At 35.9% G+C, this 27,913-nt stretch overlaps 1 protein-coding gene across 4 annotated transcripts in view; it reads right to left on the minus strand.

Annotated features, from left to right (window-relative positions):
- Positions 1 to 1,499: 1,499 nt before the first annotated feature.
- The window catches only part of LOC128987137 (uncharacterized), a 69,649-nt gene continuing 43,235 nt past the window's right edge, over positions 1,500 to 27,913 (minus strand). For all 4 annotated transcript variants that reach the window (XM_054407860.1, XM_054407858.1, XM_054407859.1 and 1 more), the window contains 5 exons: positions 23,449 to 23,678; positions 13,890 to 14,066; positions 12,974 to 13,221; positions 2,580 to 2,825; positions 1,500 to 2,235 (listed from right to left, as the gene is read on the minus strand). In XM_054407860.1, coding sequence (XP_054263835.1) covers positions 1,985 to 2,235; positions 2,580 to 2,825; positions 12,974 to 13,221; positions 13,890 to 14,066; positions 23,449 to 23,678 — 1,152 coding nt within the window. In that variant the 3' untranslated portion in view covers positions 1,500 to 1,984. The remainder of the gene's footprint in view (positions 2,236 to 2,579; positions 2,826 to 12,973; positions 13,222 to 13,889; positions 14,067 to 23,448; positions 23,679 to 27,913) is intronic.

The following is a 27,913-nucleotide window of genomic DNA, read 5'->3' on the forward strand; positions in this document are numbered from 1 at the left end:
AAAGAGTCCTGACTAATGTTTTTAAGAGAAAGGTGAAACATTTTGTTTGGTATTGTAATTTCAATACTTATGAATTCATATTAATAATATTTGATACAGGTAGAATCTTCTATTTCAAGGAACTCCCCAATGGCTAGAGTGCTTCAAGATTTCTCCCTAATTATATGGGACAAATGCACCATGGTTTACAAAGTCCCCATTGAAGCACTGGACGGGACATTTAAAGATAGTAGAAATAGCCCAACCACCATGGGGGAGTAACTGTGGTGCTTTCTGGTGACTTTAGAGATACTCTGCCTGTTGTGGTGCGGGTAGGAGGGCCGACGAAATCCATGCATCTCTGAAGCGATCTACTTTAAGGTCAACCATAGAACGCCAACCATAAAACGCCTCTCACTCACATTAAATATGAGTTCTGTTTGCATTGATCAATGTGGAGCTAAGGAATTCCCAGAGATTCTAATGAAGGATGGAGACGGAACATTAGAAATTATAAATAAGATAATAACCGCACCTCCTTCACTTGGTGTTGGTGTTATCAGATCACAAGAAAAACTGATAACCAGTGTATTTTCAGAAGTTCATGAACTACTTAACATGGATAGTGCCTGGCTCTATGATTGTGCAATTCTGACACCTAAAATGAGCAAGCAACGCAGATAAACATTTAGGCGATGGCTCTTTCACGTTAAAGAACGTACGTACAAATTAGTGAACACCCTCCTGAGAGAAGACTATTAAACTACCCGGCAGAGTTTTTAGTTGGAGATTACACATGTTTGGTGTTAGATGGTTTTCATTTTGTTTTTGGTTGTAGTTAAGTCGCTGTCGAATTTTTAATTGTAACATGATTTTATAATCTTTGCAAAAAATAATAATAATAACTTATTTTTGTGATCATTGGTGAAGCTACTACGGATAATTATTTGTTAAACCGTAACAGAACCAAAGACAGACCACAATAAAAAGATTAAGTAAACAAACATTAGGAAACCTTCAAGTATCCAGTTGTGTCATCAGTTTTGATTTGGATTGTAATACTCTGTTTATTTCTTATGATGGTATGATGTATGATGGTTATACGATCGCAGGCAAAGCAGTGGGTAGAAGCTAGTACCTATATATTTTAACTTATCTTCTTTTAGTACCGTATGAGTTAACAGTATAAGTAAGTGTAAAAATATGTATTTAGTGTTATTAGACGTATTTTTAATTACTTGCCGTGAAATATTAAATACTTGTTTGAACTAAATTTTACTGAGTTCAATACTTATCAAACATTATTTGAATCAATTTGAAATAATTAATTTCTGGAACCGTAGGCCCTAGACACAAAGTAAAATAAGTGTGTAAATATATTTAGAGTTTCAATTATATTTTATTAACATTTTTAGTTTATTAATAGAGCCTGCTTGTGTTTATCCTGATTATGACTGATTTTTTTTAAAGATAGTGTAGTAAGAGGTGACAAGAGGTAAACAAAACAATGGATATATAAATACCATGGGATACAAACAGTTTATTTGTAAAAAATATCCATACAAAGTAGAAAAGCATTTTATTTTCTTCACAGTGTGCAACAGATTTTAAGATACCAACTGTTTTGTTTCAGAGATCCACAATATTCTTTAAAGTATTCTTGTCCCGTTCGAAGCACGGACAGAACAAATAGTATTAAGTAATGATAGTAATCTTTAAGAGGAAATTCATTTATTTATTTCTCATTAAATATGAGAGAAGCATAATTAGTGAAATGATAATGTAATTCTGATTTTCAATTCAATACTTACGATACTTTGGTTGAGCAATGAGCACCTCAACACAAGATCAATCCAAGCATACTTTTAAAACATAAAAAAACTGTGGTCTAGATTTTGAGACTAACCTCTTTACAGTGGTTAACAACTTGACAATACTTGTAACAAAATGTAACGAAACAAAATAGTTCACAAAATAATTACCAAATTTGATCACTTATATTCAATTAGAAGCCGGGGATGAACTTTTTTTTGGCGGTGGTGGTCGGCGGCTTTGTAGAAGATGTGAATTGTTGAGAAGGTGGTGTGACCTGCAGTAACCGTTGTCTCTTGCGAGGAGGGCTGACAGGGGAGGGGGGTGGTGAGGGGACCTGGGGGGGTTGTGTTTGTGGCTGTACAGGAATGTCTAGAGACCTGGGGGGACTGACACGCCTCACATATGGTGTGCTCGTCACTTTGGGCTTCAGTGGTGCTGTGTCTGTTGCAGAGAAAATAACAAACATCAATCAGTAAAACATTTAAGCCATAAAAAATTAAAAGCATAAACCATTTCTAAACTTAGACTACAGCACATATATCAGATGTCGCTTCCAGACGTTTTTATTGAGTTGTACTTTAAAATAGTTGTAAGTGAAGATTTAGTTATGTTGCTCTTGATATTAACCTTTGAAAATTAAACTTATAAAGTTATTAGTTTTATTTTGCCTGATGGCAGATTAAATTCAAGAGAATAATTTGTAAAATTGGCGTTACAATTGAGTGTTTCTATTGCACTATTGTTCTATTACACTAGCATAAGAGAACCATGTCTGTACTGCTAACCTTGGAGTGTGTAGTCATTGAGCCAGTTGCTGACTCTCTCTGCTGGGTCTTGTTCCTGCAGAGTGTGTTCCTGTTGTTCTAGCCACTCCTCCTCATCGTCCACCTCCCACACAGACAACAGTCTGCCAGCCAGTAGATCTACACAATCCTCCAGGTACTGCTTGGACCTCCTCCACCCTCCACTCTGCACCTCCGCCTCCACCTCCACCCCATGTTCAGGTTCCTCACTGTATGTCTCAGTCAAGGCTGTCAACATGGGATAAATGTATACAGAGTTTGGAATTTGTCTAATCAATTTCATATTTTCTCCAAAAGTTATTTAACGGGTAATTGCAGACACCAACCATTACTATTAGTAGAAAAAAAAAAAAACTTATGGAAATTAAAACCACCATTAGAGATAAACAATATTATTTTAAACAAATAAAATTGTATTAAAAAAGTTGTACTATGGTCTCTTCTTCTCCAGCCTATATCAAGCAGATTATGGAAAGATCAGTGGATCTAATAAGCCCTCTTTAACACCAGTGAGTTTTGGGACCAGTCTGTATAGGCAAAAAATTTTTTTTGTCTATTCGACCTTATATTTCGAACTAGAGCGGTTTTGCCCAGACAAACATACACATCTGTTTGGGCGCAAAAAACGCCCGGACGATCCTTAACTTTTAATACAGGCCCGCATCAGATGACTATAGATCATCTGAAAATATTTCGAACTAGAGCGGTTTTGCCCAGACAAACATACACATCTGTTTGGGCGCAAAAAACGCCCGGACGATCCTTAACTTTTAATACAGGCCCGTATCAGATGATATAGTACATGACTTCTTTTGTTTGCTTTCACACTTATGCAGTTTTGCTTGGACGTAAATCAGTAGTTTGGTCAGTCTGTGTATATCAGTGGCTCAGTGCAGTCGTTCTCTAATCTTTTGCTTGTTTATTAAGCATGTAAAGATTGTTCGTACAAAATGGATTAAGACTAAATTGAAATTATTTGAAAGTATTATATATTGGTTTGGTTTGGGGGCCAGTGATATGAGACAATATCCCCGCCGCAGCAAACCATTTTCCATTTGGCTGATTAAACATGTAAAATCAATCACATCCGATATACTATTTGAATCCATCAAAAAATTGGATAGTGAGTTCTTGTAAAAAAAACAAAACACTAAAATTAGTATAAACAGTAGAGGTGTAATTAGTATAAACACTAAACAGTATAGGTGTGCAAGCCTGAGATTTTTCAATTGAGTCAAGCCAAGTTTTTTTTCAATCAGAGAAAACCACAAACACAAAAGGAGGTGTCGTTATTTTGTGTAGTAAATCTATTAAGTGGAAGCAGGTGGTAGGAATCAAATTTCATAATCTAGGAGAAGATAAAAAATTTGAGTTTTGTGCTGTGAAATTCATAGTTAATAAAAATATGTTTGTACTAGTAGGCATATATCGCTCCCCGAGCACAAATCCTTTTGAATTTATAGAGCTTTTGAACGAGTTAATAATGAATCTACTTTCTATTTGTAGTAATCTCATAATAGCTGGGGATCTAAATATAAATGTTATTAATAACGAAAAAGATTGTAAAGCACTATGCAATTTGTTGAGTAGTCATGGTATGTCTCACTTAGTTACATTTCCCAAAAGAATAAGTGAAAAAAAGTCAAACATGTATTGATAATTTCCTTACATCTATTTCAAAAGCACAAACTAAAGTAGAAGGTGTGATCACTTATCTCTCTGACCACGATGGTCAAATTTTAGATTTTTTATTTGATATACCTCATTGGGAAGGTGGAAATAAAACAAAATATAAAAGATGCTTTTCAAAAGATAATGTAAACCTATTTCTTGAAACACTTAACCCTTTGCACTCCGGCAAAAATTTTTTGGTCCTAGCCAAAAATGCCGGTACTTTGCCGGATAGGCCTAGCCAAAAACTCCAGACATTTTTACTAATTTTTGTAAGCGTTTGGTAAAATTTATGTATCTTCCTTGTCTGATCAGATAGAGACATACTTTTTGTTTCCTTTTATTCCCTATGAAATTCTACATAAAAATAAGTGAAAATAACCCATATTAAATATACATTTTTTTTATTATTTTTTATTATAATACGTTTGATTTCTTATTTTTAGAAAAATATTATGTTTGAACGTGTATATCTAAAAAAAAAAAAAAAAACATTGAGACCATATATAATGTTAGTATTCTCAAATTCCCTACTTAGTTCTGAACAAAACACCACAAGTTCCATGCACCTACCTTGAAAAATGAAGAAGTTGTAGGCAAATTTGAAAATCTTTGTCCGAACTCCAAAATACTTGCATCTTGATAAATGAGGGTTACCCCAAGACTGTATCACAAATCATGACATTTTTCAAACTATTTCTTCCAAAAATCAAATTATGGTATTGTAAAAGTAATATTGTAGAAAAAACTCAAAATAAGTTTTTGTGTAGGGCCTTTAGCTTAGCACTAATGATTGTTGAAAACGCAAAATGAAATAAAAATGTCGAGAATATTCAAAAAGTAAATCTATTCAACCTCATTAATTTGTACAATACTCAATAAAACATGCCATGCAAAAGTCATAAAAAAGTCCATGCAGTCAATCATTCAAACACAAGACAAAAAAACTATTTACAAATTATGCAAACACAAGACAAAAAAACTATTTACAAACAGGAATTGTTATTATTTGGTACATTTATGTTCGCCGAAGCAAACGCCATGTAGTCCTTTACCACAACGAACACATATTGTACGGCTTTTTTTCCTCTTGCCTCCCATTCTTGTGCTAAGAGGACTGCACACACAGCAGTTCCTTTCCTGTCTTCCAGGTAAAGATGTGATGCCAAATTGAGTTTTGTTATTTGGACCATCTTCTTTTTGGGCTCTACTAGGATTCTTTTCTTCGTACCACTGTGAAGACAGCGCCTCAATAATAGAAATGGTAAAGTGGTATATTGAAATTACTTTTCCGCTGGTATTTTCTGAGTAAATTATATAGGCATTTAGGAGGATTCTTGCAAATATGTTAAAGGTGACTTTTTTCCAATATTTTAGGGTGCGTCTCTCATCCAAGTAACAATACATCATTTGATCATTGCCGTCAACACCACCCATGAAACGGTTGTATGCATCAATCATTTCAGGAATTTCTTTTACTAAATTTTCATTTGTTTTTTTTTATTTTTTTCAATAGACTTAGCAGTATGTTTAGAAGATAATAAAATAACTGGGTTTTTCTGACCTTTTTCTCTCTGAAGCCTAAAAATAAAAGATGGTCATTTCTCATGTAGGTCTTTTGGCCAATGTCGAATTTTTCTTTTATATTAGTTTAGATGGAATGCCTTTTCTATTCCTTCGTACGGTGCCGGTGATGAATGTAAGTCTCTCATACAAACTTGTAGCCAAAGGGATACTAGTAAAAAAGTTATCCATGAAAACATGGTAACCCTTGTACAGATACTGGCCTATCTCAAGCAGTTTGTGGACAACTTTGTAGGCTAGGCCTGTGGTTTTCTGTCCAGTACTTTTTGTTCCCTTGTAACAATAAAACGCAAGGCAATACCTCGAAATGGAATCGCACAGCATCCATAACTTTACACCCCATTTGTGATGGTGTTTGTTTGGGAGGTATTGCAACAACTGAGATCTTGATTTAGTTCCGATCAAACTTTCATCAACCGGCAACTCACGGTGTGGTGTGTAGTACAGCCTAAACAGTCTGTTGACGGCTTCTAGCAGGGGCAAAAATTTTGCACACGGGTCATATCCAGGCTCCCCAATTTTAGGCAAATTTGAATTGTCTACCATATGAAAAAATTGAATAATACTTTCAAAACGAGATCGACTAAACATCTTTCCGTACGAGGGAGTATATTGGGAGTCAGATGTTGCCCAGTAGCTCTGAATTGTCGGTTTCCTATTTAGGCCCATATTTAAAATTACTGCAATAAATGCCTTCATTTCAGCTAGTGTTACCGGTCTCCATTTATGGGCTCTAGAATTAGGGGTCAAATTATATAGATGTGATTCGATGTACTGATTAGCATACCTGTTAGTTTCTCTTACGAATTTTGTTAGGATTGTAACTGTGAAAAATAAATAAAAATAATCAATCGGTTCAGAATCACGAGGAGGACAGTGCTTTGGACCAGGTTGTTCGAAAAATAAAATGTCATGGTCAATCCAGGGTCATCACTTTCATGGACAGGTTTCCATTCTTCTTCACTAGGGTCCATATCTGGTTGAATATCAGGGTCAGGGTTAGGGGTTTCACAACGTTCGGAATTTCTTATTACATCTTCAATAGTAGCATGTACTGTATTCAAGTTCAAAAGGGGTGCATTTACATTTACTTCGTTGGTCAAAAGGGGTGCATTTACATTTACTTCATTGTTCAAAAGGGGCTCATTTAGGCCTACATTTTCTTCAAGGACATTTTGGATTAAATCTACATTATTGGTATCATGCAATTGGGTATCATGCAATTGGTTAGTTGATGAGGGATTAGGCCTACCATTTGAAGCTAGGTTAGGACTAGGCCTACCTGAATTCGAAATTACAAACTCAACAGGCCTACTTTCAGCTATGTCACTAGGCCTACCAAGAGGCATATTTCTATCACGAGATTTTGTAGGTTGAGCATCTTCATCTGAACTTTCTTCCTCTGATAAAACATAGTCTTCATCAGTATCATCATCAAAACCTGACAAAACATCACTTTCGTTTTCACTATCAGAAGTTTCAGAATCTGATATGTTTTCCACAAAACTGTCACTCAAGTCATCATAAACACCAACACCAGATTCCACTACGTTTCTGAACAGTGTATTTTCACTAACTGGTCTGCGTCTGTTATTATAAATATCTTCATCAGAACTGTCAGAATCTTCCATTGTAAACTTAAATAGCCTATATAAAAGCTTAAAATTTTACTCAAAAACTAACTGTAAACAGAAACATTAGCAGTAAACATAAACAACAACAATGCAAACAGCAAACAAACACCGACCTCCCAGTTACTGCAGACAGCTGGATTGCGTCAGCCGGCCAGCGCCATAGACCACAAAAACAAAAGATGACAAGCAAAAAGTTACAGCTACATAGGAGAAAAAAAAAGCATAGAGTAATATTTCACAACTCTTTCTAACAAATATGTCGTAATATTAGCGCGTTTGGACTATTTATATAGCCAGTACGATCGATTTTACTGATGACCGATATTTCGGACGTCGGATTTTTCGGGAGATTTTGCTGACGTGCGATATTTCGAACCACGGAGTTTTTGGCCGAAATTACAACGTCCGATAATTCGGACGTCGGAGTGCAAAGGGTTAAAAGTGAAAACTGGAATGAAGTTTATTTTTCATGTGTGAAGGACAAATATGATAAGTTTCTCAATATTTTTATGTATCATTTTAACTTAGCTTTTCCTAAAAAAGTTAAAAGGATAAATTATAAGCAAAAATCCTGGGTCACAGAAGAAATAAAACAGCAAAGAAACAATATTATTGACTTAGAAAAAGAAGCTAGAGTAACAAAAAACAAAGAATTGAAGAAATATGTTAAAGAGAAAAATAAGTTATATAGGAAAATGTTAAAAGATTCAAAAACCAATTTTTATAATAAGCAGATAATTGAATCAGAAAATGTCATTAAAACAACTTGGAAAATAGTAAATACTGAGGTTGGAGTTCTGCCCAAAAACAAACAAAATCTAGAATTGACTGTAGATAATAAGAATGTATCTGATGTTTTAGTTATAAGTAATTTGTTAAACAATTATTTTATAAACTGTATAAAAGATCTTCAAACAAAACCAGATATAGAACCTAGTGTACAGAAAAATAGTCTTTCAAGTAGTCTCTCTCCTCATAATCAGACTTTTCGCTGTGAGCCCACAGATGAAAACGAAATTATTAAAATATTAATAAGCAATCATATGGGTTTGATGAAATTCCTGTAACTATAATAAAATCTGCAAAAATACACCTATGTAAAATCTTAGTTCATCTGGTTAACTCTTCTTTAATATCTGGCATTTTTAAAAAAAAATTAAAAATATCCAAAGTTGTACCTATACATAAAAAAGATTCTACAAAAGACATGTCCAATTATCGTCCAATTTCGATTCTGCCATCCTTTTCAAAAATTTATGAAAAAGTCATGTACAGAAGATTATCCCAATTCTTAGAAAATTCAAACATTCTAGATATGTCCCAGCACGGATTTCGGCCCAGAAAATCGGTTTTCACTGCAGCCGTTTCATTTATTGAATCCATCATAGAGTCCATAGATAAAGGGGAGAACGTAGTGGGCATATTTATGGATTTAACAAAAGCTTTTGAAAGCGTAAATCATCATCTATTACTTGATAAATTATTGAACTTTGGTGTCAAGGGAGTTGCATACAATTGGTTTAAGTCATACCTTTCCGACCGATATCAGTATGTTGAAATTAATCAAACCATTTCAAATAGGATCACGGGCGCAGCATCGGACTTATGTTTGGTCTCATGTGGCGTCCCACAGGGATCGATTCTGGGTCCTTTGCTGTTCTTATGTTACATAACCGGACTTCCTGAAGTGCTACAGACTGTTCCCCATAGTAATTTATGTTTATATGCAGATGACGCAAATTTAAAAATCTCAGCAAGGAACCAAAATGAAATTGAATATTTAAGTTTTATAGAATTAGCTAATATAAAGCAATACTTCAATAATAATAGTCTTTTGTTAAATCCAAATAAAACTAAATTTATTACATTTTCCACAAAGCAAAATCGTAAAAAAATATCTCCAAATATAATGATTGAAGATGAAATTATTGAACAAGTGAATGAGGCTAAATTTTTAGGTCTATATATTGATGAAAACCTATGCTGGGACAAACATGTCGAACATATATCGAGAAAAATTAACTCCGGTTTATTCGCCTTAAGGCGTATGGCCAGCCTATGCTCATTGCCTGTACTAAAACAAATATATTTTGCTCTGATTCACACTAATATTTCTTATGGAATTGGCTTGTATGGTGCAACAACAATAAATAATCTGAATACAATTCTAAACCTACAGAAAAAAGCAATTAGATGAAACTCAACTCAAACTTGAAGATGATGACTCCGCAAGAGAACACTTCAAAAATCTTAAAATTTTAACTGTGTATGGTCTGTATATTTTTGAATGCATCTTATTTTTTATAACAAAAACTTATGTACAACCAATAGGTCATCAATATAATACACAAAAAACATTTTGAAAAACATAGATTGGAATAAAAAAAAAAAAAGACGACATACATTGGCAATAAATTCTTTAAAGCACTTCCGAATGAACTAAGATCAGAAAAAAACAATAACAAACTAAAACGTAAATTGAAAATATATTTGATCAACAAACCCATTTACTCAATATAGGAATTTTATGAATACAACAAAATTATGAAGCAGTCGTGGTAGTTTTTTTTTAATTTATAATTGTATTGTTTTTTAGTTTTATATTTGACGCCATTTCTTGTAATGACATGTACAAGGACAAATAAAGTGATTTGATTGATTGATTAATTAATTTCGTGTTGGCAGGACATTCACGCGCAGGTTGTCTCTTGAGTTGAGTCTGACATCTTTACCATTTACCATTTACCATCGATGTCTTCTCCGCCGTCCTTGTAGACAGGGGAATCGTCAATTTCTTGTAATAGTGTATGTGTGTGAGAGTGTAATTGAGCATTGCTTTCCTATTTATTGTTTAGGTTATATTTGTGTTCGTTGATGAATTCAGTTAATTTATAATATGGACGTTCAATAAGGTATTGTTTGAGTTGTTTTTTAAAGGCTTTATTTTCATTTATTTCTTTGAGTTTCTTTGGCAAGAGATTAAACATTTTGATCCCCATGTTGTTTGGAGTTTTGCTGGTTTTGTTTAGCCTATGGTACCCTAAGTCTAGATTTGTTTTGTTTCTGATATTGTAGTTGTGACATTGGGTTCTGAGTTGGGGAGGATTTGATTTGATTGAGGTAATAGTTTCAAAAAGGTAAAGGGAGATTACAGTTAGGATTTGGTTTTTGATAAAAAGAGGTTTGCAGTGGGCTTGTGGTTCATCTTGATCGATTTGTTCTATTATCCGAATCGCTTTCTTATGTGAGGTTATTATTTTCTCGATGTGGATTTCATTTGCAGAGCCCCAGGCTATTATGCCATATCTGATATGTGATGAAAAAATTGCATGATAAGCAGTTATAGTGATTTCTTTGTTTGTTAGTCTTCTAATTCTTCTTAGTGCATATACAACTTGTGACAGCTTTCCACCCAGTTTTAGAAGGTGATCATGCCATGTTAGGTTTTTGTCCAATATTATTCCAAGAAATTTAGTGTTAGTTTGTGAGTGTTCATCTGCAGTTGAATTTTCATTGTTATGGTTTGTAGGTTTGAAGTTTATTACTATTGTTTTCTGTTTATTTATTGTTAAGTTTATTTCGTTGCAAGTAGCTGTAGAGATTTGTAGGGTTTCGTTTGTTTTGGATTTTTGAAGTTCTACGTTTTTTCCATCTGTTGGTGTGATGATTGTTGTGTCGTCTGCAAACATTATACAGGCACTGTCTTCTGTAAAATTGGTGGGAAATGAATTTATGTATGTTAAGAAAAGTAGGGGGCCCAGTATGGAGCCCTGTGGAATTCCTTGATTGGTTGTCTGAAGTTTAGACCTGTATTTAATTTCATAGTAGTTCTTTGTGTATTCTATTTCGACTTGTTGCTTCCTGTTAGTTAAATAGTCTTGTATCCAATCTAATGCTTTATGAGTGATATTAAGTTGTTGAAGTTTTTTTATAAGAATTTTTCTGTCCAAGCTGTCGAATGCTTTTTCTATGTCCAAGAAGATACCGGTTGCTTGAGATTTATTTTCCCATATATCAGTTATTTTATCACAAAGGGTTGCTAATGCAGTGTTGGTGGATTTACCATTCCGAAATCCATGCTGTGATTGAGAAATTTTATTATTATTTTCTAGGAAGTTCATCAATTGGGTATGTATGTTTTTTTCTATGTATTTAGACAGTGTTGGAAGGATAGATATTGGTCTATAGTTTGATATCTTGAAATGTAGATTGTGTTGTGCAATGAGCTGAAGCTAAACAATGTCACCGGCACCGTTGCTGTTTTGAACTAGATAGTTTCTAAGTTGGCTATGAAAATTGTTAACCGTGATTACAAAACTAATACTGTAGCTGTTAATAAATGTTAAAATAAAATATTTATCCTTGTCGGGTGTCGGTGTCATCGGAATCGACTTTTGACAATCGAGTCTTGGTACCGAACCGATACCAATGTCCAAGTGGTAACCAATGGATGGTGATATCGATGACGATAATCGACACATCCCTTTTTAGAATCGAATTGAAATTTCAATGCATCGCACTCGCTGCACACCACTACCTATCACTATCACCCAGTGTCAGCTGTCGCTGTCAGTGAAATGGATGACGCAAGCGATGTCTAGGTTGCCGATTATTATTAGGCCTAGTATGTCAATATTGAAAGAGGTTAAGGGATTAAATAAAACTCAAACATTTTCCTTTCTTATTATTTACTTGTCAAATATCAACGAAATCGGCTTAACCTCTACTACTCGACTCGAGTTGCGAGTGTATTTAACTAAGAAGGCAAACAGCTAGGATTCGTAACGGCAATGGCAATTTACCCGCTCGGCGCTCTGACTGAAGATTCGTAGCATTCAGTGGTTCAGTGTCAGTATCGGTTTCGAACCCAAAACAGGCAAGTATCGAGTATCGACGATACCTCGATACCGCTGGTATCGAGAGTATTTTGGTATCGAGTATCGGTATCGGCCCCCCTCTAGAATATTTATTCAATTCAGACGGAATAGATAGATTTGCACACTTTCTCCTCGGAGAAATATGGAACCGAACAAAACAGATCCATAAAAAGTTATTTGTGTGAAAATAAAACAATTAGAATTATACATGGACTAATATTCAAAGACAGGGTTTAGTGGATTCTGAAAATGTTCCAACCCTGGCACCTGTAGAGAAGACCAGATATTGTGGCTCTGATAAGAAGTGGGAGAAGGGCTTAGTCATGGTCATGAGAGAAGAGAATATAGGAGAATGCAACAATAAAAAGGGTGTGGAGAGGTCAACCAGAAAGAAGGCGGCTTAGGAAGACTAAGATTAAGATGGAGCGACCGAGTGGCTGGGCATGTAAGAATTGGGCGAGAAGTGGACATGGTGGAGGACAGAGGAGTCTGAAGGAAACTTCTTGGAGAAGCCAAATATAAACTTGGATTTGAGTGGCCACGGGATATTAGTATAGATTTGATCAACTATCTTGAAATTCATAGCAAAAAGCATGTGTAGTTTTCATACCTTCAAGTAATGGTGTGAGGTTCTTGACATCTGTGACACTGACAGTGGTGGTGTCCCTTTGTAGAGACAAGGCTGGCTTGCTCCACTCAGAGTATGCAGTAAGCTGATCACTAGTCAGTCTACTAGGTTCATCTCCCTTTGACTGAGACAGCTCTTGTAGGAACACATCCCCTGTTGCAGACTGTCTCACAACATGCAAACCATTTGTGCTTGGTAAGCATGTCAGTCCGATCATACTCTGAGAAAACCTGTCCAAGTAAACAACAATTGTTTAAATAGACTAGTAATATTTATAGCTATTAATTATTTTGCTATTTACTGTCGCCACAATGAATCATGAGGATCCATTAACAATTAACAGCTATGGGTAAAGAAAATATTTATATTTTTTAACTTTCAACATAAAAGAATAAAAATCACAAAAAGCTTTAAAAAGATATTTTTTATTATTGACGGACTGTGTGATGGATACTCGAGCTCAAGCTTTTAGTCCAGCACATGAGTCTAAAATTTGTAATTATTGTATTATGTTTTTAGGAAAAAGCATTTAGCTTGGATTAAATAAATAAATATAGGATGGAGAGGACACAGCTAACTCACCTGATGAAAGGTTGCAGACGAGTCAAAGAGTTTAGCTTTTTTTTTTTTTTTTTTAGGTGAGTTAGCTGTGTCCTCTCCATCCTATATTTATTTAGTTATTGTATTAATATTTCAAATGTAGACCTTTCATTAAGGCTAAACTAAAGGCATTGTGTTTAAGCCCGAGTTTGTTGTTCTACAGCAACCTTAAAAGCACTGACAATTCATTGGTTGAATTGAATTTACCGATTAAATTTATTACAGTTCTCCTGTGTAAGCTTACTACTGATTAGTCTTGTACTTGATGTACTATGTTAGTTTTTGAATTGCGACCAACCTTTGACTAAGTGTAGGCTCAAGACACACCCCCTGCTGGCGAGCTAGTATGAGTCCACGACAGGGGGAGGGGAGGGATATTGGACGATACTCTGCTTGAGGGTTACCCCCTCTCCAGCAGTTGACGATGCATATACAGTCTGACATCACCTGACTGCCGATGCATAGAATCTCCTGGCTGTAAAAGTGCAAAGTTTTAGGAAACATTTAAAATGTTTTGTGAATATATAACCAAATTTTTTTATTTATAACTCCCTAATACAAATCAATTTCAATTTTTTTTCAGGAAACATTCTATTACAAATTATGATAAGTTTCAAAAGGCTCGTAGACATATGATTTAAGAAAAAAGTATAGATTTATGATTAAACATTTTACCAATATTTATAATTGTGGAATAAGTTGCTAACAGGAGACAAATCAATGTAAGAAGCCCCAGTAATGCAATATTTGATATTAGGCCTGGGTCAAGTGTTGGTGGCTAGCAGAATTTGATCCCAGGCCTCCATGGCCAGTGATGCAATATTTGATATTAGGCCTGGGTCACAGTGTTGGTGGCTAGCAGAATTTGATCCCAGGCCTCCATGGCCAGTGATGCAATATTTGATATTAGGCCTGGGTCACAGTGTTGGTGGCTAGCAGAATTTGATCCCAGGCCTCCATGGCCAGTGATGCAATATTTGATATTAGGCCTGGGTCACAGTGTTGGTGGCTAGCAGAATTTGATCCCAGGCCTCCATGGACAGTGATACAATATTTGATATTAGGCCTGGGTCACAGTGTTGGTGGCTAGCAGAATTTGATCCCAGGCCTCCATGGACAGTGATACAATATTTGATATTAGGCCTGGGTCACAGTGTTGGTGGCTAGCAGAATTTGATCCCAGGCCTCCATGGCCAGTGATGCAATATTTGATATTAGGCCTGGGTCACAGTGTTGGTGGCTAGCAGAATTTGATCCCAGGCCTCCATGGCCAGTGATGCAATATTTGATATTAGGCCTGGGTCACAGTGTTGGTGGCTAGCAGAATTTGATCCCAGGCCTCCATGGCAGGTGATGCAATATTTGATATTAGGCCTGGGTCACAGTGTTGGTGGCTAGCAGAATTTGATCCCAGGCCTCCATGGACAGTGATACAATATTTGATATTAGGCCTGGGTCACAGTGTTGGTGGCTAGCAGAATTTGATCCCAGGCCTCCATGGACAGTGATGCAATATTTGATATTAGGCCTGGGTCACAGTGTTGGTGGCTAGCAGAATTTGATCCCAGGCCTCCATGGCCAGTGATACAATATTTGATATTAGGCCTGGGTCACAGTGTTGGTGGCTAGCAGAATTTGATCCCAGGCCTCTGTTATAAACTGATATTTTTATAGTGAGATTAAGTTTATTTTTATAAGTCTTTGCTTTTAAGGCAGTTGCCTTGGTAGTACTGCTACTGTATTATTTCGTATTTCTATGCTTCCGTTTTCTCTCAGATCTATAACCTCCAATGAGTATTGATGATGTCTAACCTAAATTCCGTTATTCAGTTATGTAAAAGTTATCCATTTGCAACTTAATAAACTGTACTTCAGCATAAAATGTAGTGTTTTAATTCAAGAGCCTGACAAATGGCGACGATGGAAAAATCGACAAATGTGTGCAAAACCACCGATGAACGTATATTCGTCAAATAAGGTAACAGACCATAAGGTTTCAAGATGAACCAACATACTCTATATTTTGATCACTCTTCTGGCGATTTCGCTATTTTCAAGTCAAAATTAGAGAATTCTTTTATTGTCAATGAAATTAAAGATGAAGAAAAGAAAAAGGCTTTGCTTATTACTTCCATTTCGGATAATACATTTAGGTTACTCACAAGTTTGAGTGTACCTAAGAAGTTCTCTGACCTCAAGTATGATGATCTAATCAAATTATTAGAATCTCATTTTAAGCCTATTCATTCCTATTTTGCCAGTAGGAGAAAGTTCTATCAGGCTCGACAGGACCACAATGAATCCATTAGAGAATTTGCAGCCCGGTTAAGGAGTCTAGCAGGTGAATGTGGTTTCGATACAGAATTGGAACTGCTTATGCGTGATGTGTTAACTTTGGGCCTTAGAGACCCCAAAATCCAAGATAGGCTGTTCGAGGAGGATGCTTCGAAGACCACAACTACATTTGACAAAATGTTAAATTTAGCTGTCTCCAAGGAGGTAAGCGACAAAAATTTGTTGCCTATTAAGTCTGAACCTGCAGATTGTAACCAGTTATCCAAGTATAAACATGGATACAGCAAGATGAGTAAGCCTAGTGGTAATAACCAGTTCTCTTTTAGGCCTAAGCCTAAGTGTAACCATTGTGGCAGGACTAACCATTCCAGCGCTGATTGCAACTACAAGGACTACATCTGTCACATTTGCAACGAAAAGGGCCATTTAGCTCCGGTGTGTAAGAAGAAAGGTAAGCCAAAGTTTAATAAAAAACAGGGCCTACCAAAATTTAAAGCCAAGTTTATGGACGGTACCGGTAAACTTAGTGAAAATGCCACAGCGCAGAACGGAGATGCAGATCAAGATCTTAATGACGCAGATGAAGTTAATTTAGGGGAAACATTTTTTAAAATTGAAGTTGAGCCCCCTAGCTCTGTGAAGTTTAAACATAGGCCAGACTCGGACTTAAAATATGTTCAACCTTTAAAAGTGCCAATTGAAATTCAAGGTAAGCCTATGATGATGGAAATTGACTCTGGATCTATGTACAATGTTGTTTCTCAGCAGTTTTATAACAACTTTTGTTCCTCTGAAAAACTGTGTGAAAGTGACATTCAACTAACTGATTATGTAGGTCATGTTATTAAGCCTATTGGTAAGTTTGTCATTGATTCCAAGTTTAGTGAGGTGCCACATAAGCTAATTTTTTATGTTGTCCCAAATGGTGGACCACCCCTATTAGGTAGGGATGGCATGCGTACTTTGGGAATGTTATGTAACAATACGGTTCACATTGACCTCAATAACATCCAACCATCGCGGAATGATTGCGAATTAAAGGGAAATGATTTCATTAGGCCTACACCTTTAATTACAACTTCTAGCCTATCTGATGTACCAAGCTGTGTAAGTACGGTTCTCAAGAATTTCCCTGAAGTTTTTGACAACAAGTTAGGTACTTTTAATAAGTACAAAGTGACACTTAATATTTCTCAAGGGTCCACACCCAAGTTTTTTAAAGCAAGATCTCTACCTATTGCGTTAAAGGTACCAGTTGGAAATGAATTAAATAGGTTAATTAACCTTGGTATTCTCAAGAAAGTTGACTATAGCCAGTGGGCTACACCAATAGTGCCTGTGTTAAAACCCGATGGATCCGTCAGGATATGTGGTGACTACCGATTGACAATCAACCCTGTATTAGAAGGTACTGAGTACCCCTTGCCTCGTATTGATCACATTTATGCTAAGTTTAGTGGTGCATGTTATTTTTCTAAGATAGATCTTAAGGATGCTTATCAACAATTGCTTTTGACTGAGGAATGTCAACATTTGACCACTATCAATACCCATATGGGTTTAATGTCATATACAAGGTTATGTTATGGTATTAAAAGCGCCCCAGCTGAATTTCAAAGAGTAATTGACAACTTGTTATGTTCAATGGAGGGTGTCGGTGCTCTTTTGGATGATATTTATGTTACAGGTAAAGACTTAACTGAGCACAACTCTAGATTGGAAAATGTGTTAGGTTTACTTCAGAGTTGCGGTCTAAAAGTAAAGTCTGAGAAATGTTCTTTTGCCAAAGAATCTATTGTGTACCTAGGACATCGTATTGACCGTAATGGGCTTCACCCAACTGACAAACATGTAAGAGCTATTTTACAAGCCAAAACACCTGACAATGTAAGTATGCTTAAGTCATTTCTGGGTATGGTAACTTTTTACCTTAAGTTTATCCCTAATGCTGCCAAAATTTTGCAACCATTGTATGAATTATTGCGTAAGGATGTCCCATGGCAGTGGACTCATGATTGTGAAAGATCGGTGACGAGGATTAAGGAAATCTTAACCTCTAAACCTGTGTTAGCTCACTTTGACCCAGACCTTCCAATAAAGTTAACTGTTGATGCGTCAGCAAAATCTGTTGGTGCAATTTTAAGCCATGTGTACCCTGACAAAAGCGAACACCCAGTCGCTTATGCGTCAAGGAAATTGAGCGATGCGGAAGCTCGCTATCCTCAGATTGAGAGAGAAGCACTGAGTATTGTTTTTGGTGTAACCAAATTTCATGATTTCTTGTTTTGTAAGCATTTCACTCTAATTTCTGATCACAAACCTCTTGTGTATATTTTTGGTGCTAAAAAGGGTATTCCTGTGTATGCGGCAAACAGACTCCAACGTTGGTCTTTCATTTTGTCTAACTACAATTTTGACATAAAATTTGTCAAATCTGAATGTAACGTAGCTGATTTTTTGTCACGTACTGATTTTGATTCTGTAAATAATCACTCAATATCTAATGTAGACGATTTAGGCTATTTACATTATGTACATGAAAGTTGCCCATTTGTAGTAAACTGGAGAAAAGTCAAGTTGGAAACTTCAGTTGACCCAGTTTTGTCCAAGGTTGCTAGTGCAATCATGCATGGTAACAAATTACCTGATGACCCAGATTTCAAACCATATAGTAATAGGTTTCATGAGTTAACAGTGGATCATGGATGTGTAATGTGGGGTTACAGAGTTATAATTCCGTTTAAGTTAAGGAAAGTTATTTGTCATGAGTTGCATTCAAATCATTTTGGTGCAAACAAAATGAAAGCACTCGCTAGGTCATATTTTTGGTGGCCTAACCTTGATAGCCAAATTGATGAGTTGTCAAGAAACTGTGATGTATGTAGTAAATTCCGAGATGTACCTCCCAAGTCAGTTTTAAAGCCTTGGACTTGGCCAAGAAAAGCTTGGACGCGTTTACATGTAGATTTTCTAGGCCCTATTTGCAACAATCTATATTGTTTTGTAGTGATGGATGCTCACTCAAAATGGATAGAGAATTTTATTGTGTACAATACTACTTCTGAAGTAGTAATCAACAAACTGTCAGAAATATTTGCACGGTTTGGACTGCCTAGGTTTTTAACCTCTTGCTTCACAAGCGCTTTGTTTCAAAATTATCTCCGCAAATTGGGAATTCAGCATCTTGTTGGTGCACCCTTTCATCCACAATCTAATGGGGAGGGGGAAAGTGCAGTGAAAATAATCAAAAACTGCATTCGTAAAGTGCCTAAGTCAAACGGTGCAGATCTTTCAAGTTATTTGAACAATTTTTTGTTTCAATATCGTAACACACCTCATACGACCACTGGAGAATCTCCAGCTAAGTTATTGTTTAACAAAAGCTTAAGATGTGTATTTGATCTGTTAATACCTAGCACAGAAGACATTGTTGAGAAAAACCAATGTAAACAGGTGTCTAATTTTAAAGGTAAAAGAAATGTTGGTTTTGAGTCAGGTCAAAATGTGAATGTTCGTGATTTTCGAGCTAACCAAGGTAAATGGCAACCTGCGGTTGTTAGTGAGAGTCTAGGAACACAAACTTATGTTGTTCAAACAGCAGACGGTCTAACATGGAAGCGTCATGCTAATCAAATACTACCTGGTACTAGTTCTGAGCAAAGGTCACCTGTTAGTAGTGTAACAAACCCATGTTCTACACCTAGTCCTGGTTCCAACCAAAATACTGGTAGCCTAACGCCTTCACCTAACCTAACATCATCACCTAACCTAACGCCTTCACCTAACCTAACGCCTGCACCTGACCAATCACCTCTCAACCGAGGTAACCCACCTGAATTGGTAATTAGGCCTAATGCTTCACCAACGGGTAGACCTAAACGAGAAATTAAAAAGCCAAAAAGGTTCTCGCCATCTTCTTATGAGTAAATAAGGTTGTAGTTATTTTCATGTTACTATTTTTAAGTTACTAAGCGTATAAAATTGATTTTGTTTTCCGATGTGTTAGTTTTCAATTTAATGTAGCCTATAAATCAAAACTTGTAGGTAACTTGAAGTGATATTGTTATTTTTTGAATTTTTCCTAAGGAGGGAGGAATGTTATAAACTGATATTTTTATAGTGAGATTAAGTTTATTTTTATAAGTCTTTGCTTTTAAGGCAGTTGCCTTGGTAGTACTGCTACTGTATTATTTTGTATTTCTATGCTTCCGTTTTCTCTCAGATCTATAACCTCCAATGAGTATTGATGATGTCTAACCTAAATTCCGTTATTCAGTTATGTAAAAGTTATCCATTTGCAACTTAATAAACTGTACTTCAGCATAAAATGTAGTGTTTTAATTCAAGAGCCTGACAGCCTCCATGGCCAGTGATGCAATATTTGATATTAGGCCTGGGTCACAGTGTTGGTGGCTAGCAGAATTTGATCCCAGGCCTCCATGGCCAGTGATGCAATATTTGATATTAGGCCTGGGTCACAGTGTTGGTGGCTAGCAGAATTTGATCCCAGGCCTCCATGGCCAGTGATGCAATATTTGATATTAGGCCTGGGTCACAGTGTTGGTGGCTAGCAGAATTTGATCCCAGGCCTCCATGGACAGTGATACAATATTTGATATTAGGCCTGGGTCACAGTGTTGGTGGCTAGCAGAATTTGATCCCAGGCCTCCATGGACAGTGATGCAATATTTGATATTAGGCCTGGGTCACAGTGTTGGTGGCTAGCAGAATTTGATCCCAGGCCTCCATGGCCAGTGATGCAATATTTGATATTAGGCCTGGGTCACAGTGTTGGTGGCTAGCAGAATTTGATCCCAGGCCTCCATGGACAGTGATACAATATTTGACATTAGTAGGGTGGATTGAAAAAAATCACTAATATTCTTATTTTTTTTAGTTATAATACCTTGGAAATGTTGCTAAATTGTAGTTCCATTGCAGTTGTAGCACGATTGGAAACACCATAACGATTGTTAACCAATGCAGTAGAGTTAATCCTCATTTGCCTACCATAGGTCTTCTTTTTTGGAAGTTTAGGTAATGATTCTTGGTTGCTGTCACTAGGATTGTAAATTTTAGTTTGTGAGCACAGAGATACATTATCATCCTGTTGTTCAATTTTAGAATCTTAAACTTCTAAATCACATGGCGACGCCCAGGTCACTGACCCCAAAGTGCCGCGCTAAAGTGAATTTGTGACTGGACTATGCGTGACCGGAAGATCAATTCTGACATTGCCTGTTGTGTTTCTTAGGTTACTATCTGAATGTCTACAAACAGATTCTGGGAATTACATTTTGATATTGATTATTATATCTATATAAATAAAAATTATAGTTTTGTCTGTACATTGCTCAGAATCATAAACTTTAAGGCTATTTTTACGTTTTATACATATACAAAGATTCAAAGAAACCGAAACAAGTCTCATCTAAATTTCTGTCTGTCTGTCTGTCTGTCTTCCTGTCTGTCACAGCCCAAGAGCCATTTTACGCGGCCTTCTCCTAAAAAACGAGAGTACCTATCAAGTTCCAAAACATTTTAATGTATTCACTGGATCGGCGAGATTGTCTTTAGCCATTAAAATATGGCGTCACTACTTTGTAAATAAAATGACGGACGTTTAAAAAACCCAATTCTGTGCGATTTTTTATAAAGTTTTCTCCCAATGTTTATCACATATTCATCTATGAAATAACGAACAGCTGTTCGAATCAAGATTATTTCTTCTAGCTGTCACTGATATATTTACATTGAATGTTGTTTACAAATACCGCAACCATTTCCGATCACGTTTTGAAAGCAAATCCAAACCAAGTAAGATTAAAAACGTGTTTCCTTACATAACGGATTTAATTAATCGCAAGTGCAATAATTTGTAGGGTAACCGTAAATGAAAATAGAGATTCTTTGTGTATAAAATTGTTCTTGAGTTTTGATAACTGGGAAAAAGACCTTGAATCAGTGTTGTATATGGCTGGGAAACTTGCCTTTTTTAAATGAGCGTTTTCAGTCGAGACTCGGCACACGACCGACGCACGTCTACATGTCCATAGTAAAAATAAAAGTAGGCCTACCGTGTATTTATGTTTTATTCGTCATGTGTATAAGTGTACAGTTCGTGTATGTGTTTCAATAACTTCAATACGCACCTAATGGGGAAGCTCAAGACCTTATATTAGGACTGATGATGGCGATTTAATTTCGCCGAAATGCATCTCCTGTAATAAGATACATTAGGATCGACCAGCGGACACAGGTAATTTAACCTTTTATTGATTGACATACCGATCCAGAACAACAACAAAAAACATAAAATGAAGTTATGTATAATATTTTGGCCAGCATATCTGAAAATATGCAAACCAACTGCTGTTCTTTATATAAGAAGGTTTCAACTGAATACTATAAGATTCCCGTGCGTAGAACGGGTACACAGCTAGTTTTAAATAAGAGTAGTACAAAATGACGTTTTTCTTGATTTTTGGCAATATTTGCAGCCGATGTGCGACCGGAAGATATTAACATACAATACTATCATATAAATATCAATTTCTTAGTGTCTTGTAGATAACATTTTAAACTATTACATAATTAAGAATAAAAAATTTTAAAATTGTAAAAATGTCTGATAAAATATGAGTTTTTATATTTTTTCAAACTTTAGAGCACATGCACGACCGGAAGATAACAACCAATATTTTTTATATTTTTACCCTGTTTTGGTCTTACAATTTAGCAACTTTTCCAAGGTATTACAACTAAAAATATATATACTTTTTTCGACCCACCCTAATCTACAGTGTTGGTGACTAGCAGGGTGTTATTCCAGGCCCTCGGCCTGTGATGCAATATTTGAAATTAGACCTACAGTCTGGGTCACAGTGTCGGTGGTTGCAATGAAAACAAACCCTTTAAGAAGCAAAATGCTTATGAAGAATAGTCAGACTGGAAGTTTTCCGCCGAAATTATCTTCGCGCTGTCACCACTACGATCAAGCGTGCAGCGGCCGCACTACTCTACCTCTCTCTCTCTCTCTAAGCTGATTCTATGTCTCTCTCTCTCTCACTCAGTCAGTTGACTTGGCCCAGACTGAATTTTAAACAGAGGCATTGCGCTTCTTATAGGTTTTGAATTCATTGGTTGTTAGTGGGATTTGATATCAGGCCCTCATGGCCAGTGATGCAATATTTGATATTAGACCTACAGTGTTGGTGGCTAGCAGGATTTGTACCCAGGCCTCCATCACTAGGCTAAGCAAGTACCAAAAATCGAATTAAACTCTGTAAGTGCGCAGGTTTACAATGTAGTCATATGTGATTAACTTGATTTGTCCATACCAATTGTTTTACAGAAAAATATGTTTGCTATCTGATTCCACAACAATAACTTATTGCTATAAGTTGATTGGTATTTATTTGACCTCCATAATGTAATGCTGACTTCCCATTCCTTTCTTTTGTTAAAACCTTGTAAAATTGATATTTTGTGATCTTTTAAAAAGTAAAAAATCTATAAGTAGTTAAACTAACTTCTCCCTACTGATACGATAGTTGGCTTACTTGGTGTGTTGTGCAGTGTTGTGAGTGAAGCCCAGGTAGGGTGGTGCTGCCATCATATGAGACCATCGCTGTCCAAAGCCTATCCTGAGGTCTAGGGAAAGTACCTGATGGGAGGTTGTGCAGTACACCACCTGATCCTGTAGACAGCTGCTTGTCACATAGGACAACTGCTCACACTGCTCTCCCAACTTGCGGGGACACCACGCTAGCTGCTTCTCATTCATATCAACCTAACAAAAGTCTTTTGTTTAAATAATGGCCTAGACTAAATAAACTAATAACTATCTTGGAATGCACCTCAGGACGGGTATATTCATAAGATAAACTTGCATTTGTCTGATTATTTTTATGGTTTTATAACATGCATCTTAAGTATGGGTAAACAAAGGAAATAAAATATGTCATAACAGTATATTGGTATTGTTGGTTTGGTCTTCTTATTCCATTGACATCATCAAAAGCCATCCATCTGACGTAAAGTTACAATCAGCTCCGATGTTTTGGAAGGGTTCGGTCCTAGTAGTCATTAACATGAGGCATTGATGATCCATGTAAAGAAATGAGACCCTCGGCGGCTCACACCACTGAGGCCCCCCTTAATTCTGACTCTTCAGTGGCAGGAGCTTCAAGGGGGTTTAGAAATTACACTTCAACTTAATGGGCCCGACCCTATGTTTTCGAGTATCCTATCAGAGAATATACCTAGGACAGTTGCTAATCAATAATTCCATTTTTATATTTTAATTTTAATAATAATATTAGTGGTCTGCCGACTTTTTTACTTCATGTGTCAGGTCATAAATTTTGAACTTTGGGTCTGAAGCCAAAATCAGGTTCGGTAAAAATTGAGTTGCTTTTGAAATGTAGCTATTGTTTTTTTTTTTTTTTGTTAATTTTTATACAATAATTGGTTTAAAAGACTTCTTCAATCGTGGCAAAACCGTGAATGTCTACTGTGGTTGCGTAAGAATAGTGAACATCTTTTGCCGTCACAGAGACTTCATTATCGTCTCCTGCGATCGTGGCGTAGTTGTGATTCTTGATCGCACAATCTTATCAGATGCTTCGGCGATCGTGAAAGTAACGTCTCGAAAATTGAACCTTTTAAAAGATTATTGTTGATAAGTTGCTTTTAGAAAAAATAAAAGGTACTCCACTGACGCTCTATTCTGTGAGTCGGGAATACTACCAGTCAGACATCTTTTCATCCAGATTCTTCTTAATCACACATTCAAAAACTCAAACACGATTCTTACAGCAATCACACATCAGCACGTCACAAGATACTCGCACAATGTTAGAATATCTGTTCCTCAGGTACATAAATCAGTTCTTGCTACCAACTGTTTTTACGTTGCTCGGATCCTCTATCGAAATTTAATTCAAAAATATGATGTTCATCACGTTTTTAGTTCACTCTCATTATAGTTCCAATTCAAAAGGCATATTCTTGTTTTTCTGCACTTCATTACCAAAGAAGAGGCCGAGACTTTGGACTTTGACCAAACCTTACTTGACTCTGACTAAAATCCTTGACCCTTCGAATTGTCTTCTTTTGATTGAACTGGCTTTGGTTGTCGTCGTCAACATTCTCACAACTGCATTTAACTTTTCTTTCAAATATTCAAGAAAAAAAAATCCTTCCCATATTCAATTTTTTTGCCCTTCAAATTACGTAGACTGATAACAGCTAGGCCTACGCACAGGCACCTGCCCATGTACGCCTATCCCATAAGTATGGCAGATTCATCTGACAATAGTTGTACTAGTTATTCTTGCTTTCTGTTTTTTAATCTTTCTGTAATGATATTGGGATAAATAAACGTATCTATATATTTAATACGCTAGGCATATTTTTTTCATAATTGTTTTGGAGCGCTGGTGCTACCAATCACCATGTCCAAGGTGTCGTTAGAAAGATCTTAGAATGTGCCATCAAACAAAAAAAAAAAAAAAAAAACTTTGGAATTCCATCAGGGCTCTGCCCCAGTGGCCTTCAAAGTTCCCATCTTACTCTTAGGGAGAACATGTTTGTTTACATTTGAACAGATGAATACTTTGAAATTGATAGTAATATTTTAAACAGCTGGTTATACTAAAATTGGAGACATGTGCTATAAGGATATATAACACGTGAAGGCGATTTCTACTAAACACAATAATAATGAATAATTGCATTATTAGCATTATGGTTAATAATGAGCGGATATTTACAAACGACGTGTCAAAATAAAGTATTTTTGTGTAGATGCCCCCTTTCAACAAATTCTGTCATAAAAGTCCTCGGACTTTTCCCCACAAGCCATCGAAATCCCAATGTATTTCTTATGAAGAAAAGATTTTGTTTACTTATACAGACGAATAATTTGTATTAATTGCAGCTGATTATAGTAAACATATGATACATACAAGAGCGTTCGTTTTCAGAGTGAGTTCGTTTTTAATTTCGATAACTGGAGTGGAGTGATTGATTACATTATCTTGGAGTTGACTTTTTTACATAGGAAATTATGACTGTTAGGGTTATTCGTTTTGAAATAACACATATAATACTTAGCAATTGCTCAAATTCGAGCAACAGGTGCACTAGTTTCATTTAATTTTATTTTGTATTTCATTTAATTTAATTTCATTTTGATTTAAATTTTTCATGAGATGAGAAAAATTCTTTTGAGGCCCCAAATCAGGCCTAAGTCAAAGCCCCCGGCAATCGCTGTGTACGCTGAATGAGAAATATGGATCTGCATTTGAGTCTGGACCTGCAACCTGTACCTTTCACCATGCCTTAGTAAAAAGTTGTAAGACCATGCATTTTACCATGTTTTGTTTGTGTGTGACTGTATGTGTTATTGTTTTTAAGACTTATCATGACCTCCTACAAGTGAAAATTTCATGTCCACCTGTTTGAAAATTTATGCCATAGGTGTTGAAACCGGTTTCCATACAAACGACTCAAGGATTACTTGGATAGAAAAGGTAACTTATACTCTTGTATATAATTGAATAAATTCACTAATGTCGGGACCACGTAAGTTTGCAGTTGGTAGCAGCCAATCACAAGACAAGGCTAGTGCAACATTGCCACATCGCACTAATAAAATATACTAAGCAATATTTTCAAATCAGCTGGTATGTTTAGATTTGGCAACACCGCACGGTTCTCATTGGTTCATTTAAACCCATATGGTAAATAGGCTCCTCCCTCAACTGCAAACTTATGTGGTCCCAACAATAATAACAAAAATTATGATTTGATTTTTATATTTTACCCCCAGTCACTGATAACTATTAATTACTAATTTTTCCTGCTCTAAGCTATCATAGTAGAGCTTATGTATTAATTTGGCACTAATTTTCTGGTGCTTAATTTACTCATAGGACTACCGGTACTGTACAAATGTTTAGCTGCTGTTGGAAATATAACTACAGGATATTTTATTATTTATCAATATATCTAGTCAATTAATGAAATCTGATTCTCACTATATAAATGAATTTTCATATTAATGATCAGATTTTTGGGAAGGTGAAAGGATACCCTTATTGGCCTGCCCAAATCTTAAATGTTGATAAGGAATCCTACAAAGATGTCATCAAGTATGAAGTTAAGTTCTTTGCTACTAATGAGATTGCTAAACTTAACAAAAATGATTTATGCTTATACAATGAAAACAAACTAAAATATCCCATAGAATCGGTAGCGTTGAAACATAAAGAGCTGTATGGACTAGCTTTGTCTGAAATAGCAAATAGCTGGGCTAGTCATAAAGATTTAAATAAAACAGTAAGCCCTATTATGCCAAAACATATGAAATACTCTACCAAGGAAAATAACACAAAAAAAAATGCTACTGTAAAATGTTCAACTCCCAATACAGCAGTAAATGAATCACTCCCTAGTGATAAGTACCAATCATCTATAACAAATGTGATTAGTACACCTCATTCTGTTTTAAATTCTAACAGCCCTTCAACAAGTGAATCCAACCCTGCCAAACCCCAATATGAAGACTTTCATACCCGGATTCTCAAAAAGGAGTTAGATGAGTTAAAAAATGAAAATAAAAACCTTCAGCTGACAATAGAACTTATCAAAAATGACAATCAATCTTTACTAGATGAGCTTAGTGAACTAAAACATGCTAAACAAAACTGTATCCATTGCTTTCCACCACTAAAGCCTTCATCAACAATAAATCACCCTGCTTGGCATACTGTAACAGCACCCAGCTATTCTCAGGTTAGAACTAACACTGACAATGTTGTGTGTCAAAACAGATATGAAGTTCTCTCACAGGACAGTTTAATTATATCACCGAAAACTTCTGATTCAAATTCACCTACACTAAACATGAATAGCAAAATCAATAGTAACCAGAAATCCAACACAAGAAATATTGCTGTAAATCAAGAAAAAGGCACTTCTGTATTACGCAGAAAACTTGTAATATTGTCAGACAGCCAC

This window comes from Macrosteles quadrilineatus, unplaced genomic scaffold (assembly GCF_028750875.1).
Source record: "Macrosteles quadrilineatus isolate MER2022 unplaced genomic scaffold, UCM_ALF_1.0 Scaffold_2__2_contigs__length_208266976, whole genome shotgun sequence".
In the NCBI taxonomy this organism is placed as follows: Eukaryota; Metazoa; Arthropoda; class Insecta; order Hemiptera; family Cicadellidae; genus Macrosteles; species Macrosteles quadrilineatus.